This window comes from Euleptes europaea, chromosome 10, assembly GCF_029931775.1.
Source record: "Euleptes europaea isolate rEulEur1 chromosome 10, rEulEur1.hap1, whole genome shotgun sequence".
Classification (NCBI taxonomy): domain Eukaryota; kingdom Metazoa; phylum Chordata; class Lepidosauria; order Squamata; family Sphaerodactylidae; genus Euleptes; species Euleptes europaea.
In genome coordinates, this window is record NC_079321.1 from 357,719 (window position 1) to 376,529 (window position 18,811).

An 18,811-nucleotide genomic window follows, 5' to 3' on the forward strand; every position below is an offset into this window, starting at 1 on the left:
TCTTTAAGCAGAGGCTGGACGAACACTTGTCAGGGATGCTCCAGCCTGATCCTGCATTAAGCAGGGGGTTGGACTAGATGGCCTCTATGGACCCTTCCAGCTCTATGAGTCTATGAGAAGAGGAAGTTAAGGGGGGACATGATTGCTCTCTTTACGGAAAGTATTTGAAGGGCTGTCACTTAGAGGAAGTCAGGGAGCTGTTCCTGTTGGCAGCAGAGGATAGGATTTGCAACAGTGGGTTTAAATCATGGGCGGAAAGGTACCGGCTGGATATTAAGGGGGGGAATTGACAGTAAGTGTAGTTCAGCAGTGGAATTGGCTTCCCAGGGAGGTGGGTGAGCTCCCCCTCACTGGCTGTCTTCAAGCAGAGGCTGGACAAACACTTGTCAGGGATGCTCTAGGCTGATCCTGCATTGAGCAGGGGGTTGGACTAGATGGCCTCTATGGCCCCTTCCAACTCTGGGATTCTATGACTTTATAAAAGAATGTGAGTCTCATAAGGAGGCTCCTACTTAACTCATGTTCAAATCAAAGTAGTTTAATATTAGGAGGAACATCTTTTCACAAAAATTGTGCGTTCTGTTCCTGAACTGAAATAATTTATGTCCCAGGATTGTCATTGTTGATCAAGCAAAACATTTTTATCGTGTTTGGTATCATAAAACCGTGTCTGTGATGCTTTGTTTTTTCTATTTGATTTTGTTGGGAATTTCTTTTTTCTGGTAAAATTAGACTATTGAGACAAGTGTAGTGTTTCAAAATAAAACTCTAGTTTCCTAGCATCAGAAAAGTTGGTGTTATCTAAGATTAAAAAGGAAGGTTATGCCTTTTTTTTTAAATGGTGAGGATGATTGGGAAAATTAACCCTACTTATGAGTTAGAAAGACTAGACATCTTAACGTCTTTGCCTCTACAGTTCTGCAGTCTGTCTATCAAGATCATTTTTTAACGTCAACATTAATAGCTATTTTGGAGGTTATCATACAACTGATAAATATCACTTGTCTTTATATTTTTAGAAAAGTTTTCTTTCTATCCTTTAAAACAGTGTCTGTGGCCGATGTTAGGGAAAACGTAGACATCCTCTTAAAAGCTTAGCTGCTACCTGACATTTTTGCTAGTTATAAAAATGCGAACCCATCAAGCTGATCAGAGTAGTCAATTGCTAGACAAGTTGTGCTAGGCTGAGTGTGGTTTTTTTCTGTGTTCTGTGCATTGCCAGCAGTAAATCTCTTGGGAGGACTGCAGGAGCGGTGGGCATGCTGTTAATTTTTTAAAGAGACAAATGTTTGTTCTGTGTTTATATGTATCAGTTTGTATTTATTATGTTTAGATCTGAATTAAATATGCATATTAATTTATGAGAGTTTGGCGCAGTACTAGGAGTTGACAATGAACAAGAATTTAATTTAGACTCTGAAGACAGGATGGAAATAAGTTTTTCCAGTAGATCAGTCATGATGGGTAAGCCGTGTTAGTCTGTCAATAGCAGTAGAAAAGAGCAAGAGTCCAGTAGCACCTTAAAGACTAACAACATTTCTGGCAGGGTAGGAGCTTTTGTGAGCCATAACTCATGAACGCTCATACCCTGCCAGAAATTTCCATTAGTCTTTAAGGTGCTACCCGACTCTTCCAGTAGATCAAGTGAAAGTTAGCAAAGGCACTTGAATCCTTGGACTTATTACATTCATGTTAGCTACACAATTAATATGTCTTATTCTGGCATAGCATATGAGAGGCCTTAGTCATAAGAATGAGCTCTGTTTCTGATCTGTCTCTGAGTAACATGTCATAACACAAAATGCCGAAGGGCCCGTTCGCACCAGCTGTTTTTCCTGGGACATTTCTTGGGAGCAGCTGGTGACCCATCTGCACGGCTTCCTGGGTACCCTCAACTATCAAGGCTCCATTAAACGATTTGCAGTGCAGCCCTGGCAACACTTTCCTGAGAGTAAGCCCTGTTGAATAAACCAGAGTAGGAGTTTAAATAAACCAGAGTGTGGCTTACTCCTAGGAAAGTGCTTGATTGTGGGATCCTGCATGGCAGGGGGTTGGACTGGATAGCCCTTGTGGTCTCTTCCAACCTTGTGTGGTTTTGTGATTTGTGATTTTGTGCTGGATGTTTTTTTTTTTTTTTGTAGGATTGCAGCCTTGGCTGTGGGAAACGAGCCCCTCATAGAATAGAATCATAGAGTTGGAAGGGGCCACTAGGGTCATCTAGTCCAACCCCCTGCACAGTGAAGGAAACCCAGAACTACCTCCCCTCCACACACACACAGTGACCCCTACTCCATGCCCAGAAGATGGCCAGGATGCCCTCCCTCTCGTGATCTGCCTAAGGTCATAGAATCAGCATTGCTGACCGCTGGCCATCCAACCTCTTCTTAAAAACCTCCAGGGAAGGAGAGCTCACCACCTCCTGAGGAAGCCTGTTCCGCTGAGGAACTGCTCTGACTGTCAGGAAATTCTTCCTGATGTCTAGATGGAAATTCTTTTGGTTTAATTTCAACCCGTTGGTTCTGGTCCGACCTTCTGAGGCAACAGAAAACAACTCGGCACCATCCTCTATATGACAGCCCTTCATTCAAGAAGGGTTCGTTCTCTGGAGATGGTCTTTGCAATTCCCGTATGAACGGGGGAGGGGAAGGGTCTCAACCATCTTGATTAGCACAGATGTTGGATCCTCACACATTTCATTCTCAAATGTGCTTCATCAGGGATATATTTAAAAGCAAAAGCTTTTTAAAATAATACTGTCGTATTAAACATATCAGACTTATGTTTAGGTATTTTGTGTCGACTTACAATAGCTCCCCCCCCCATAACTGCTATGTGCCCCATTGCTACAGGCCTGAGTCCTACCCCCCCCCCCCTAAAATTTGGCAAGCTTTTGTTGGGATGCATGGGTGTTCGCCATATACTCTGTAAAAAAAGAATAACAAATGTAACCTCCAGTGGACCACAAACTGAACATGAGTCAATGGTGTGATATGGCGGCTAAGAAGGCCAATGCAATTCTGGGCTGCATCAATAGGAGTATATTGTCTAGATCAAGGGAAGTAATACTACCACTGTATTCTGCATTGGTCAGACCTCACTTGGAATACTGTGTCCAATTTTGGGCTCCACAATTTAAGAAGGATGTTGACAAGTTGGAGCGTGTCCAGAGGAGAGCGACCAGAATGGTCAGAGGTCTGGAGTCCATGCCCTATGAGGAGAGACTTAGGGAGTTGGGTTTGTTTAGTTTGGGGAAGAGAAGGCTGAGGGGAGACATGATAGCCATGTTTAAATATTTGAAGGGATGTCATGTTGATAAGGGAACTAGCTTGTTCTCTGGTACCCCAGAGACTAGGACATGGAGTAATGGATTTAAACTAAGAGAAAAGCGATTCCACCTAAACATTAGGAAGAACATCCTGACGGTGAGGGCTGTTTGACGGTGGAATGTGCTGCCTCGGAGGGTGGTGGAGTCTCCATCTTTGGAGGTCTTTAAGCAGAGGCTAGATGGCCATCTGTCGGGAGTGCTTTTATTGTGGGATCCTGCATGGCGGGGGGAGAGTTGGGGTCACTGGGGATGTGGGAGGAGGTAGTTGTTCGTTTCCTGCATTGTGCAGGGGGTTGGACTAGATGACCCTGGTGGTCCCTTCCAACTCTATGATTCTATGATTCTAAGTAAGTTCTTGCATAGTCTTCAAATGTCATGAACATTTCCTCCTCCATGCCCTCCAAATCAATTTCCTGTGTGTGCCAAAAATAAAGGAAGGGAAAAAAATCTTACTTGTATGTGACTATCGAAAGAAAATGTTAGCAGACAACTTTACTTTTCATTGTGAAACTGTGTTAAGCATCCTTTTGTAAAATTTGTGAAGTCACCACCACTTATTTGGGACAATTTTAATTTTATTCAGTAGTAAACTCTGTGTGCAGGGATCAGGGGAGCAGGCCTGTTATATGAGGTGGTGTGGAACACAGGCAGGACGCGACAGCTGCTGCAGCCGTCTTGTTTGTGGGCTTCCAAGAGGCGCCTGGTTGGCCACTGTGGGAACAGACAGCTGGACTTGATGGGCCTCCTGGGTATGATCCAGCATGGCCTTTCTTATGCTCTTATGTTCTGGAGGGGTGTATGTGTGAGTTCCTGTCTAGTAGTTGAGTATCTGTAGATGGTAAGTAGCCCATATTAGGGTTATTATTTTGTAAATATTGTTTTCTCTGTAAGGATTGAAGATTGGTCAGCATGTAAGAGCTTCTTCTATAAAGAAGATGGAAAATGTCTTTTCTAAAAGCCCTTTGAAAGACATCTGGCCAGTTTAATAGGAAACAGATTCTTCTTTATTAAGCAAAATGTACATGCTGATCTTTATTCCTTGTAGAAAAAATTGGTCTCTTAAAAAGTCATAACATATTCTAACTACTCATAAAAAAGTCAAAGCTGTTGCAATAAATACATAAATATATTTACTTAAGAGCTGTATGAAAGTTGCACCAATTAAATATAACAATTTTTTGCCACTTTAGAGAGGAAAGTTAACACAGTTTCACAAAATAGTTTCTTATCTTTTATTCACTGGTTTTTGTTTGTTTGTTTAAATACATTTATCTTTGCAAGTCTCACCGAGGTATTTCTAAGCCAGAAAAAGATACCTCCTTCTACTGTTTGGAAGAAGCATTGAAAGGTGGGATTGTTTGTGTGGTTAGCGAATGTAGGAATTATGAATCCATAGGATCATGATCCGCCATGGGTGGCAGACATTTCCACTTTCCCTGGAGCAAATCCATTGGCTAAGGAGAGCTCTATCCAGTTGCTTCAGGTGGGAAGAGCTTTTTCCAGTCCATGGATTTCCTGTCTGGCACACTGGCCCCTTCACAGGTAGACACTGCATTTCTTTTCCTCAGCACTTGCACCAAAAAGGTGGCCTTGCCCCCTGATATAAACTGTGAGATCTGTGAGAACAAAAACTGGCGAGAGAACTCATGTTCTTGAAATGTTGACTAGTTGCCTGTGAAGAAGCAGCTTGGAGCTCACAGAAGCCCATTTCTAGATTTGAGTCCAGAAGCACCTTAGAGACCACAAGATTTTTGGGGGGCCTGAGCTTTCGAGAGTCAAATCTCCGACAAAGGGAAATTTGACGCTCAAGAGATGCCACTGGACTCAAATCTAACTGCAGACCAACACAGCTACTCTGAAAGAACAGGAGAATGTGGAAGGCAGTACGGTTGCAGAGTTCTCTCTGAGAGCATCACAATTTGTGTACGTTACTAGAACCTGGACTTTGTATTTAGTTTTGTCCATCCGTTGGCAGGGTTTGGTCATGTGTTATCCAGAACATTTTCCTCTTTAGCTAAGAAAGCTGTTCAAAACCTTGTAGGTTGACAGTTCTCTGGCAACTGAAATACAGTACTTAAATTAAAGAGCTAACCAGTGATTTTAGGTTTTTTTTTTTTTTTAAGTAAGAGTTGTCCAACAGTGGAATCGGCTGCCTAGGGAGGTGGGTGAGCTCCCCCTTACTGGCCGTCTTCAAGCAGTGGCTGGACAAGCACTTGTCAGGGATGCTCTAGGCTGATCCTGAATTGAGCAGGGGGTTGGACTAGATGGCCTCTTTGTCCCCTTCCAACTCTATGATTCTATGATTTCTGAAGCTACCAAACATCATAGATCCATTGATGACCTGACTATAAAGCAAGTTCCACCTGTTTTAGAACTGAGGTGTTGCCCAGCACAACATTTGAGTAGAAAGGGAGGATGAATGTGTATAAAAGATGACAGTTGTGCATTTTTTCTTGGCCTGCAGAAAAGGGGGTGGCTGTGTCTCAATGGTAGAGCATCTGCTTGGCATGCAGAAGGTCCCAGGTTCAATCTCCAGCATCTCCGGTTGAAGGGACCAGGCAAGTAGGTGATGTGAAATACCTCTGCCTGAGACCCTGGAGAGCAGCTGCCAATCTGAGAAGACAATACTGACTTTGATGGACCGAGGGTCTGATTCAGTATAAGGCAGGTTCATGTGTGTTCATATGTTCCATGTGTTTATGACTCCGATCCCCCAAACATGCCTGCATTGGGAGGGAGGCTGCAAGTGTGCCCAGTGCGGGTGTCTCTTCCCAGTCTTGCTCCTACTGGAAAACATTCGCGGAGAAAGGAAGAGTGTTAACTGTTTGCTCTGTTGAGGCTCTAGACTGTGGTGGGTGAAGATGTGAAGGGCAGCGGCAACAAGGCTGCCGCTAACAGGAACGAGCCACTCTCTCTCTCTCCAGGAATAAGTTGAACTTTTCAAAAGGTTGTGCAGACTACTATAAGTGGAGTACTTGGAGCTGAAGTATGTGTCTTCTGAATTTATTTTTCTCCCAGGGCAGATATCAGTGGATGGATTTATGAACTACTTGAGTGGAGAGGAGAACGGAGTGGTTCCACCTGAGAAACTGGATTTGAATGAAGACATGACCCAGCCTCTTTCGCACTATTTGATCAACTCCTCGCACAACACCTACCTCACAGGTGCAGTACACAAAAGAGCAAGTCAACTTGTTCACTTAGTGGATAACATTGATGCATGTAAAGAGTGTGGAAATGTGTGCAGACTATCCCAAAAAAGCTGGCAGGTGGGAGAACTGGTGGGTTGCAGGAAATCTCCAAGACAGGGTGGCAGTCACCTCTTCGAGGGTGGGGCACCTGCTGATGACAACCCGACCCCTCCACACAATAGCTGGTGTTGAGGAAACACAACCCCTTCACCCTCCCCACTGAGACTTTACGTAGAAAGTGCAGATGGTCCCAGCGCAAAAGATGTTACTTGGGCTCAGATTGCCTCCGTTTACACACAGGCCTTGATTTACATTGAGAGTGGGTAGGCTAGGACAGGCCACAGCTGGAAATCCCCAAGAGAAACAAAGGGCAGTGAAAACGGGCATGCCACATCCATGATGTCACTCCTGGTTTTTCAGTGGTGGCCCCATTTCATACTGCTGGTGTTCCAGGCACTGGTGAGCGAAACAAAAGGTTACTGGGAGAAGACCTCCTGGCTCCCCTAGGGCTGGGGGAGAACTCCACTGGCAGATTTCCCCATCACTTGCCCCTCCATTCTGAAATTTTTCCTTGTGTATGGAGGCGGGAGGGGGCGACCTCTTCCAGACCCCATAACTTCGGACCCCCCAACCCAATCTTCACCAAACTTAGGGTTCTTGCAAGGAGAATCTCTGCAAGCTACCCTGCAAGTTTGGGGGCTCTACCTCAAATAAATGCCCCCCCCCCAGGAGCTTTACAAAGCCTGGGAAAAACCCAAAAAAGCTGGGAAATTACCTGTTTTTTTCCGGGAATGGCTAATTTGGCTTTGGCTTTCCCCCCAGGTTTTGGAATTCAGTAAACCCGAACCCTAAATTTACCGAAATGGCTTTTTTCCAGCTTATTTTTGGTTTGGGTTTATCGATATGCACTGCCCTACTTGCCTTGGAAACCCTATGGGGTTGCCATAAGTCAGCTGCAACTTGACAGCACTTCTTTCGCCACCACATTGACGGCACCCCTTCCACCACCCTGCTCACTAAAAACAGCATGGGAAGCTCTGTTTTCCAGACTCCAACATTTTTTTTCTTTACCTACTTGAAAAACAAGTTCATTTCTGTGTGTGTGTGTGCGTGTGTGTGTGTGTGTGTAACATGTGTGCCAGGGACAAATATTTAAGACTAGCACTGGATTTGAGCATCTAGTTTAAAGCAGTACCTACAAAAGATAACATTACCGATGGTATAAAATGACATTCTAAGGGTTGATTTCAAGAGCAACACTCATCATGGCTAAATAGAAACTACATGCCAAAGATGGCAATGAATGTGAATTGTTTTTTGACTGAGATAATACCAGTAATTAGAGGGTAGGGTTATTTTCTGTATAACATCAAAAATAGTAGTTAGACAAAATGTTTGTCAAATCACCCATTCTGCATATAATGATAGCAATTTTTCATCTTTTGCATGGTACAAACAGGCTTAGACAGTCATTGTGGCTCGATTACTCCAAGGTGAAAAGCTGCAGGAGAAAACACAATTGCCCGAGATGTTCCATGAAACCATTTTTGTGCCTGGTCCCCATACTGATTGTGTGTCAGCGTTCCCCAGTTTTGATGATAACTAAATGTTGTTTTTTGCAAGTTATAGCCCTTTTGATGACGGCCTCTTTTCTAATTGGTTGCCTGATGGTTACACATTGGGTAGTGCAGACCAAGTGTGACTCTACTTCCCTAATTTTTGATCCCCAGATATACTTTGAAGTAAACTTCTCTTTTAAAACTTCTTTTAAAATCTGGTTCTCGTCCTACCATCAAATTGGTAAACATCAGGTTTTTCTTCAACATAAGGGCTATTTTGGGTGGCAAATCCAGGATTAATTTTTTAAAAAGTCATTGGCCTCCAGTATTACCAATCAGCGCGGGATGGAAAGGGCACAGAATTGCCCACATTTCTCTGATATGTGGTGTGAGTATTGAGGGAGGTGGGCAGTTACTGTCTCTCTTGTCCCCTGATAAAATTCTAGATTGGGAGAGGATCCAAGAAGAACCTGAGTAAGCAGTGGCGGCTCGCTTTCCAGAGACTGAGCGCTGGGCCTCCTCTTTGAGAAGCTGCCTGAGGCACTGATGGCTTTTTGGCCCTTTGCATTTTGTCCTGACCCAACCAGGAGGCAGAGCTCCAACACACACCCTACCATGGTGGTGTTATGTTTAGAGTGTCAGACTATGACTAGGGAGGCCAGGATTCAAACCCATATTCTTCCATGGAGCTCACTTTCTCAGCCTAACCTACCTCGCAGGGTTGTTGTGCGGACAACATTGGAAGGAGGGGCAGTATGCATGCTGCTTTGACCTCCACAGAGGAAGGAATAACTGTATGCAATATAAGTGGATGTTTTCCCCCAGACTTTTTGTTGTGATCACAAGTTCCAGTGTTAGGTGGTCGAGCTGTATCTTGTGTTCTCTTTTGTCTTCTGACTGGGGGGCAGTATACATTGGTGGGTTTTTAATTTATTATTATTTAAAATACTTCTTACCCACCCACTACCCCAATGGGCTTTTATGGCAATTAAGAGAACACAGATAATAAACTAGAAAGTTAAAATAAAGAGGCAGCATAATCAAGGCCCCATGGCACAGAGGGGTAAGCTGCAGTATTGCAGTTGAAAGCTCTGCTCACGACCTGTGTTCGATCCTGACGGGAGTCGGTTTCAGGTAGCCGGCTCAAGGTTGACTCAGCCTTCCATCCTTCCGAGGTCGGTCAAATGAGTACCCAGCTTGCTTGGGGGTAAAGTGTAGATGACTGGGGAAAGGAATGGCAAACCACCCCGTAAACATAGTCTGCCTAGGAAACGTCGGGATGTGATGTCACCCCATGTGATGTCACCTTTATAATCAAACTAGTGTTCAGCTAAAATTATGAACAGAAAGCAGCAAGAACCGTTCTGGGTCCCAATAAATTGAGGGGGGGAGTTTTGTGCTTTTGCTTGAAATGTAGCAGCGTCGGCATCAGCAGGGTGAGGGCTGGAGAGAACTTCAGAATGAAACTCCACAGGTGAGAATCCTGTTACATAGAATCAGAGAATCCCCATAAATAGAAAACTCCCTGGTACCTGGGTGTCTGCTACAACAGGATAGAAAATAAATCTGTAGTGCTTACACCCTGTGTGCAGGTCTCATGGTCCAGGCCGGAACATCATTTCACATTTCAGTACAGGACAAAAATTAAAGCCAGCATGGCTACTTTTAAGTTCTAATTCAATGTTATTAATGTATTTATCTCCCTAATAAAGTTGGTTACATCTGTTTTGATAAACCAGCCTGTCCATCATAATTCTCTTCCGATCAAGCGATTCACCTTCCCCCCCATTAGCCCATGGCAGTCATTTGTTATGCAGTTCGTCAGATAATTTGTTCACCTAGTGAAGATATTGGAATGGTTTTCCATTTGGTGTGTGGCTTCTTTCCTGTTCCTGTGTAAGACCACGTAGTAGGGGAGATCAGTGTTCCCACAAACCTGCAGTAAGCAATCGCTTTAAGGAGACCTCAGTGGATCCCAGCACATGGAGGGATCCCACCCCACCTCTGCCCCCAGCGAGGCAGAAGCAGCTACGGGGTTGGCCTTCCTGGAGCAGCAAGAGCTTCTGCTGGCTGCTGGTCGGATGAGTGAGTCACCAAGACTTCTTGAAGTGCCTGTGGGCATTTTGAAATTTCCCTTTGTGCAGGAAGGCCTTAACCTGCCGTGACTGACAGCTGGGGTAGTGAAAGAGGTGGCAGCGGTTTATTTCAGGAGAGTGCCGGATGCCCCTGGGGGGCAGCCGTTTCTGGAGTGGTGCCTAATTAGCTTCCCCTTGATGTGAAAGCACTTGTTTTGTGCGAGGTGTGTGAGAGAGGAGGAAATGCCCCACAGAGCCTTCCCCAGTGTCTGAAGCTCAGGATCATGAACTCAGAGTTGGTTTGTCTAAGATGGCAGACGCCCTGTCTGCGGCCCTGTCGGGCACTCAGGAGCACGGAGAGCTCGGAGATGAGAAACCCAGCTGTCGTTGAAGAAGTGTGGTTGTGGTTGTTATGTCAGGTTGATGCCCAGGGAGTGAGCAAGACTCACAGTCATTGTTAAAGCTGCTTCTGTTTGCTTAAACATCTTGCGGGATCAGTTTGTTTTTTAAGGGTGTTGGTTCCTTGCAAGAGAAGTTGTTAAGGATGGCAGTTTGTCAGCGTACCAGCATGGAGGCAGCAAAATTATTTGTGGTGGTAGGGATCTAGCAAGATCTTGCAGGATTTTAATCTCTGTTGTAAATAAAGTGTTTAGTTTTCATAATAATAGAACAAAGGTATGAAAGAAGATGCGGTGTCTTCTTTGAGAACCCCAGTCTTGTGTACCTGGAGGGAAGTCTCACGCAGTTCAGTGGTGCTTAAGGTAAAGGTAAAGGTCCCCTGTGCAAGCACCGGGTCATTCCTGACCCATGGGGTGACGTCACATCCCTCTGTTTCCTAGGCAGACTTTGTTTATGGGTGGTTTGCCAGTGCCTTCCTCAGTCATCTTCCCTTTACCCCCAGCAAGCCGGGTACTCATTTGACCGACCTCGGAAGGATGGAAGGCTGAGTCGACCTTGAGCCGGCTACCTGAAACCAACTTCTTTCGGGATCGAACTCAGGTCGTGAGCAGAGCTTTTGACTGCAGTACTGCAGCATTACCACTCTGCGCCACGGGGCTCTTTCAGTGGTACTTACCACCACTTTAAATATAGCTTGCAGCTTTTATCTCAAAAACTAGAAGGCAGATAAAAAGGGTCTCAAATTGATTGTAAAACCGAAGCTGTGACATGGCATTGCATCCACTGGGAGGAGATGGATCGAACATCCACGCCAACAGTAATGAAGGGCTTTGGCTCCACATGAGCTTTCTCCTGCTGAAATGTAGGGAGGTGTTGAGTGGGGGTGGGGATAAGGAAACCCGGTATCTCTCAGCAGTGTCAGGCAGGGCTGGATCTAGGAGACAAAGTGGGGCAGAGAGAGGGGGCGGCGGCAGCCAAGGCAGATGCTGCAGCTAGCCACCCAGAGGCTGCTCCAGCCCCTTTGGAAGCGATTTGACTGCACCTAACACAACCACATCTAACTTCCTGTTTTTTCAGGGATTTTTCCGTTCTGCATGCGTTTTGCTCCCTCTAATGGTCAATTTGATAAAATGCCAATTTTTATCAAGCACGAAAAGCTGCTGATTTAAACTGCACGGAGAAAACACTTCATTTAAAGCTGTGTAATGTCGAAGTGACTATCAGAGAGAGCAAAACGCATACAGAACTGAATAAAACTTCTGAAGAAACTTCTGATCCCCTCCATAAAAGAGGCAAGTACCCCATGGGGGAGATCAGACTCTGTATGACGTGGCACAACACCCTGAACGAAGCCAAGTTGCTTTTAGCAGAGGCTGGACAAGCACTTGTCAGGGATGCTCTAGGCTGACCCTTCATTATGCAGGGGGTGGACTAGATGGCCTGTATGGCCCCTTCCAAATCTAGGATTCTATGATAGCAGATGCATAAAATGTGTCCATCCCAGGCATTCAGCTTTCCTGAAATCCCGTTTTTTATTCTGCCTTCATGGAAAGAGCAAAGCCTCAGCCACGCAGAAAAACTGCGGTCCTGATACACAACCTTTGAGTGCCCTTTTTATCTGCATGGGGATCTTTAGCCTCTTGCTCAGAAAGGAGCCTGGAGCTGGCGGGCTGCCATTACACAACAAAATAAGCCCCCCCCCCCCAATTATTCTGCATTGGTCAGACCTCACTTGGAATACTGTGTCCAGTTTTGGGCTCCACAATTTAAGAAGGATGTTGACAAGCTGGAGCGTGTCCAGAGGAGGGCGACCAGAATAGTCGGAGGTCTGGAGTCCATGCCCTATGAGGAGAGACTTAGGGAGTTGGGTTTGTTTAGTTTGGAGAAGAGAAGGTTGAGGGGAGACATGATAGCCATGTTTAAATATTTGAAGGGATGTCATGTTGATGAGGGAACTAGCTTGTTCTCTGTTGCTCCAGAGACTGGGACACGGAGTAATGGATTTAAACTAATAGAAAAGCGATTCCACCTAAACATTAGGAAGAACTTTCTGATGGTGAGGGCTGTTCGATGGTGGAACGCGCTGCCTTGGAGGGTGGTGGAGTCCCCATCTTTGGAGGTCTTTAAGCAGAGGCTAGATGGCCATCTGTTGGGAGTGCTTTTATTGTGGGATCCTGCATGGCGGGGGGAGGGTTGGGGTCACTGGGCATGTGGGGGGGAGGTAGTTGTTAATTTCCTGCATTGTGCAGTGGGTTGGACTAGATGACCCTGGTGGTCCCTTCCAACTCTATGATTCTATGAATTATGGCTCATACAACCATTATAAATGACTGGGTGCCTTTAGACATTCACAGAGTGCTCTGGTTTCCTGACTAAGAAATCCCCTCGACTAATTCATCAGGGAGGAGAAACCACTTGGAAGCTGAGCCCCAGCGCCTTTCAGTTTCTGTCAAGGTGTGGTTTCTCAAAATATGTATATAATATATGGGGGCATTATTTTGTACTTTTGCACCCTTAAAAAATGTAGATCTGGCCCAGGTGTCTGGTTTATATCGATGTAGGTTGTTCACATTGTTCTTCTTCAGGCCAAGCTGAAGCTGGTTTCCATTTGGTTTTGATTGCTTGTAGGACACATTTTCAGAGAACCCACCCAGATTTGCAGTTGCCAAGTTCCTTTTTAACGTGTTGGTTGAGAGTGTAATTTTTAGACGTTGGCTGTAGAACAGATAATCCTAAGTGTTGTTTTAACGTAAGATATGTAGCTCAAGAAAATTATATAGTGTTTACCACATAGATGAATAAAATTTTTTTGAATTAGAGACAGAGAAAGTGCACTTGGAGTTTGTGGTGGAAAATGCATGCCCTGCCTTTTATGGGGTTTTGTAATGCCACGTAAAACTGAAACATCTGGTTTGGAATGCAGTTTGATCACTGCATTTTGTAGATGCACTACTGTGGCTGGCAACAGTCCATTGTACTCTGAAGCTACAGCAGCTACACTTGTATTGTTAAACATTTTCACGTAATGAATATTTAGTTTAGTTGAATGTATAAGCAAACACTACTGAAATTAAGTTAGCTGGCTTAGCCAAGAGAACCAATTGAAGGTGAGCCACAGTTTGTGAGAAGATACTTCAGTAACATCTGTGCATTGAATTGTACCCTAAAAACAGCAACAGAATCCAAACATTCTACAGAAAGACCAATTTAAGATGGTCTGCAGATGACAGAAGTTGCAGCAAACATCTGGCTGTTGGAAGAGTGCTTTAATGGACGCCGCTTTTACATGTCTTGTGGGATTGCCCTAAGGCCCCTATATGTGATTGCTTAATTAATTTCTGGAGTTAAAACTAACAAAGTAAGAAAAATGATTAAGTAATGCTAGGTTTGGGAGGGAAGGCAGCATGGGCATAGCCTGATCTCGCCAGATCTTGGAAGCTAAGCAGGGTCGGCACTTGGATGCACCCCGCACCACCACCAAGGAAGGCTCTGCAGAGGAAGGAGGTGGCAGACTTAATCACTTGCCTTGAAAGCCCCTTGCTGGGGGTCGCCTTAAGTTGGCACTATACACACACACACACAAAACGCTAGGTTTAATTCCAGATGTTAATGTAGAAGAAATGCCATGAATATTTTGTAAGTACTAATAATACCAGGGGTGTTTGTCTACATTATCTAATTTACAATCCGTTTTATTTGTAGTAAATCTAAGACTCAGAACTGCCACATAATTAGGGGAAATAAGGAAGAAGCCATTCAGTCTGACAGTACATTTTCTTTTCTTTTCTGTCTCTCTTTTTTTTAAGTCTGTTGCCCTACTAATTGCTGGTCTGTCGGTTAGCTTTTAAGTAACAAAAATGGCATCCCCCAAAAAAGCAATATTAAACTACAAAGCAAAACATACACATGGCATGAATTTATTCTTAATTATAATGACCATTTTCCTTGCCTTTACTAAAAACAAAAAAACCCACAGAAAACATTTGGCAGTACATCAAGTGCTGATTATTTATTTAGAGCCATTATTGCTGTTTCTTTCCCTTCAGGGAAGTATAACATTTATAATCTGAGGCTGGTCTCCGTCAAGGAGAAGCAGGAAAGTAATTTCAAGAGATTCCATCCTAGACCTGAGGGGGGAAATGTCATCCTTTTCGCCAAAATAATATTTTTTTCCTTGCCCCATTTTCTGCACCCTGTAGCCTCTAGCCTTTAATTTGGAGTCTGGCTTTGCAACCGATTTCTCCCTGCAATCCGCTTAATTTATTACTGCTGTCAGGGAGAAGGACCGACTGAGGTGCGCCTCACTGCCCAGCATCAGAAGCCCAGGAACAAGGGTCATTTATCTGCTGTGATTAACAGGACCCCCTTTCCTGAACTTTTTGGAAATATATATATAGTGTTACTTTCTCCGCATTTCCCTGACCAGCGAGAAGTTGAGGGGGCAGCACAGCCCAGGTTGGTTCCCTTTTAGATAAGACAGCGCTGGAGACTTAATGCAATTTCTGTAGCCATAAGTAAAGCCCAGTTAGGAGCACCCGTAGTGGGTAGGTAGCCCATCTGCCTCCACAGAGATAGGGGGGCACTTTCACACACTTCCAATCTGTTTTCAATGCACTTGGCAACTGGGCTAGACTCTGTGACAGGGCAAAATCCACTTCCAAAGGAATGTTAAAGTGCATTCAAACTGAATTAAAAATGCATTATTCAGCATGTGTGAAAATGCCCAGAGAGAGAAAGAGAGAGAGACTGCACCTCTCTTTCTCTGATCAGACTGCACCTGATGAAGTGAGCTCTGACTCACAAAAGCTTACGCTGGAGTAAATGTTGTTAGTCTTGCCTCTGGGCTCCAGTTTCATTTTCCTCCACCTCTGACGGAGCTTCAGTTTCCAACTCTGTTGCTTGAAATCACTGGCCATTTTTGCATGGTCAATTTTGATGCTCGCTGAAAGCTCTTTTTTGAAGTGCGACTTTAAAAATGCCTTTTCATGGTCCCGACGCAAAAGGAGAAGTTCCACTCCCCCCACTCACCTGCTCCTTTGTTCCTGCTTGCATAGCTATTAGCATATCCATAGCTAACTCGCCTCTGTTGTTTTGCATTGTTCCTTGAGGGTGATTCTTCGCTGCAAACACCAAAGGTCAGGTTAAATGGGGTCTTTGGTAATGCAAAGCAGGTAAGCACCGGCTTCGCAGTCACTTCCGGAATGACAGTTCAGCGTACAAAATTCAAAAAAATATGCGGGGCAATTCAGCCTGGAACACGCTGCTAATTACCATATGCAAAAATGGCCACTGAGTTCTCTTTCTCTCCCCTTGGACGGGAGGGTTCTGTCTAGGGCTGTTGAAAAAAAATTCGGTAAAATTCGGATTTGGCAAAATTCAGCCCATTTTAATTCAGGAAATGCCGAAGTCCGAACTCCCCCGATTCGGATCCGTGTAATTCGGCATGAGATTCGGAGTTCAGGGAATAAATTTGGCCGAATAAAGCCACTTAAAGCACATTCGCGGCTTTCCGGAGCTCCAGGGGGGGCATTTTTGGGGGTAGAGGTCCCAAACTTTCAGGGTAGCTTGAGGGGACCCTTCTTGCAAGAACCCCCAAGTTTTGTAAATATTGGGTCAGAGGGTCCCAGGCGTGAGCCCGGCCACTGTGCGGCCCGGGGAGAGAAATAAAGAGTGTGTGTGTGAGAGAGAGATCCCCGTGGGGGGGGGGATGCATATTTTTTTTTGCCGGCTTGCCTTTCAGTCAGACCCCCTGGCTGGGGTAATGGTATGGCCCAACTGCCAAGGCAACCAGACCCCCGGGCCGGGGTAGTGGTACAGCCCAACTGCCGAGGCAACCACAACGGCCTTCTCCCAACTGCCGAGGCAGCCAGACCCACGGGCTGGGGTAATGGTACTGCCCAACTGCCGAGACCCTTCTTGCAAGAACCCCCAAGTTTTGTAAAGATTGGGTCAGAGGGTCACAAGATGTGGGGCCCGAAGAGGTACCCCCCCAAATTGCCCACAGGAATAAAGCCACTTAAAGCACATTGGCGGCATTCCGCGGCTCCGGGGGGCATTTTTGGAGGTAGAGGTCCCAAACTTTCAGGGTAGCTTGAGGGGACCCTTCTTGCAATAACCCCCAGGTTTTGTAAAGATTGGGTCAGGGGGTCCCGAGATATGGGGTCCCTTCCATCTGCCCATTGGGATGAATGGGAGCAGGCAATGAAAAGATTCGCTACCCATGCTAGTTATGCTGTTTACTTACGCTTTGAGCGTTGTTGGATGCCCTTTTGGCGTAGTTACATCGGCTCTTAGAAGCCACGGACTGGCTTCTACTGTGTGTGTGTGGGGGAGCCAAAGGGGTGGGGTGCTCTGTAGAGATGCACATTAAGGATTGCCTGCTCCCATTCATCCCAATGGGCAAATGGGGGGGACCTCATATCTCGGGACCCCCTGACCCAATCTTTACAAAACTTGGGTCCTAGTGCTGTCTCCCCTCCAAGTTCCGTTAGATCCTTGGGCAAGAGAGCTGTGAGGAGCTGTGAGGAGACTGTCTTTGGTTGAAGAAACATCTGAAGACATCTGAAGGCACATGGGAAGTTTTGTTCTTTGGTATTTGTTTTTGTGTGTGTGTTTTGTTGCTCAGTATCTAATTGAAGCCAGGTTTTTCTGTTAACTGTACTCTGGTAATCTCACAAACAACTGTTATTTGTCTAGTTATTAATATATCTACCCATCTTTTAAAAACAACGTGGTGATTGCATAATGAGAATACATCCTTGTGTTAGTGAAGGTAAACATTCCTTCACAGATGTTAAAAACGTGACTCTGGATTGTGCTGGCCAAAGCCGGCAGGGGAGTTGACCGGCTGGCAAGAAACATCAGCGCGCACTGCAGGGATGTGGTGCTCTTCTCTAACTCGACACCTGGTGTTCCTTGTTGACTCCTTTCCCGTGTTGTCAAACGTGGCCCCTGTGGGAGCTCTTGTCATTCCTGTTTGCTTTCTGTTGTCCAATTTCTGCGGAATGGGAAATGGAATAGGGCTGGAATTTCACAGATCTGTTCCCAGCCAAACACCCTTAAGTCATGGTTTTACCTAAACAACAAAGAATCCTTAAGTTTCCAGTCGGGTAGATAAGAAGAGGTAGACCAACATTTTGGCATCTCATCCTTGTCTTCTCCTCTGTCGTTTCAGTGGAGATAATGCACCCACAGCCTTTCTGGAGACTTTTTCTGGCTTCTATTAACCCAGCTCTGTAGTAATACTGTGCATGCCCATACTTCTCCTTGTGGGAGTGGATGTGTGTGTAACCATGCCTTTTTTGAGTGATAGCAATTCGTTGTTGTTCTCCAGACAAGGAACCTGGGGCTTTTTGGTCTTCTTGGCAGACAAGACAATAAAATAATATACCAGGCCCAGTTTTCAGTGACACCAGAATCTGGGTTGTACCACTAGATTTGAATGGGGGAGGGTGGGGGAAACACACATATGATGATCATGTTTTGGATCCCTACAGATCGTGAGCAGAAGGCCCCCCCCCAGCAGGGGGTACCCAGAGTCACAGGAGCCCTGAGGACAAAATTAGGTGGGGAGCCAGGTCCAGTGGTGAAGAAGGGTGATCGGGTGACATTCCCCCCCACTCCCTCCTCTTGTGTCGCCGGAAACTCTGCTGACAGAAGAGCAAGGAGAGGCAGCCTCACCTGACCCCCCTTTTCATACCAGCCCTCTGTGCCCCATTGTATTTTGTACAAGGGGTTTTGAGCATCAGCTTTTGAGAAGCCCCAGGAGGCTGCTGGGAGCAGGGAGAGGCGGGAAAGGCCCATGAACAGAAGGGTTTGTAGGATCCAGCCTGGTGTAATTCCGTGCCAGCTACTCCCCTCATGTAGAAATGTTGCATGTCAAGGAGACCCAGGTTAAGATTTGTCCCTGGTTTTCTAAGCGAAGGGGGGGGGGTTGTACAGAGAAACATTCTGTCATGTCAGCCCCCACTTGATGCCTGAAATGGTGTTTTATCCTGTGGAAATCATGGGCCTTTCTGCCCGGGCCCTTCAGTATGTAATGCCGTCGTGCTTCATGTTACAGGGTTGGGATAAAGACACCACACCTTCTCTAGCACAGACTGCCTGTGTTACCACTTCTTTTCTCTCTTTTTTCCCTGATGTGGATGAGTTAGATTTGCATCTCAGATGTGATAAATAAAATACATTTCATTGATACTCAAATGAGATATTGGTCTAACAGGTAATTCCAAGGGTATAAGTTCGTGCAGAACCAAACGGTGT

General features: G+C 45.4%; 1 protein-coding gene across 1 annotated transcript in view; it reads left to right on the forward strand.

Annotated features, from left to right (window-relative positions):
• PLCB1 (phospholipase C beta 1) overlaps positions 1–18,811 on the forward strand; it is a 195,759-nt gene that overhangs the window by 49,434 nt on the left and 127,514 nt on the right. The window contains exon 7 of the mRNA XM_056856453.1: positions 6,344–6,490. Within this exon, the coding sequence (XP_056712431.1) occupies positions 6,344–6,490 (147 nt within the window). The remainder of the gene's footprint in view (positions 1–6,343; positions 6,491–18,811) is intronic.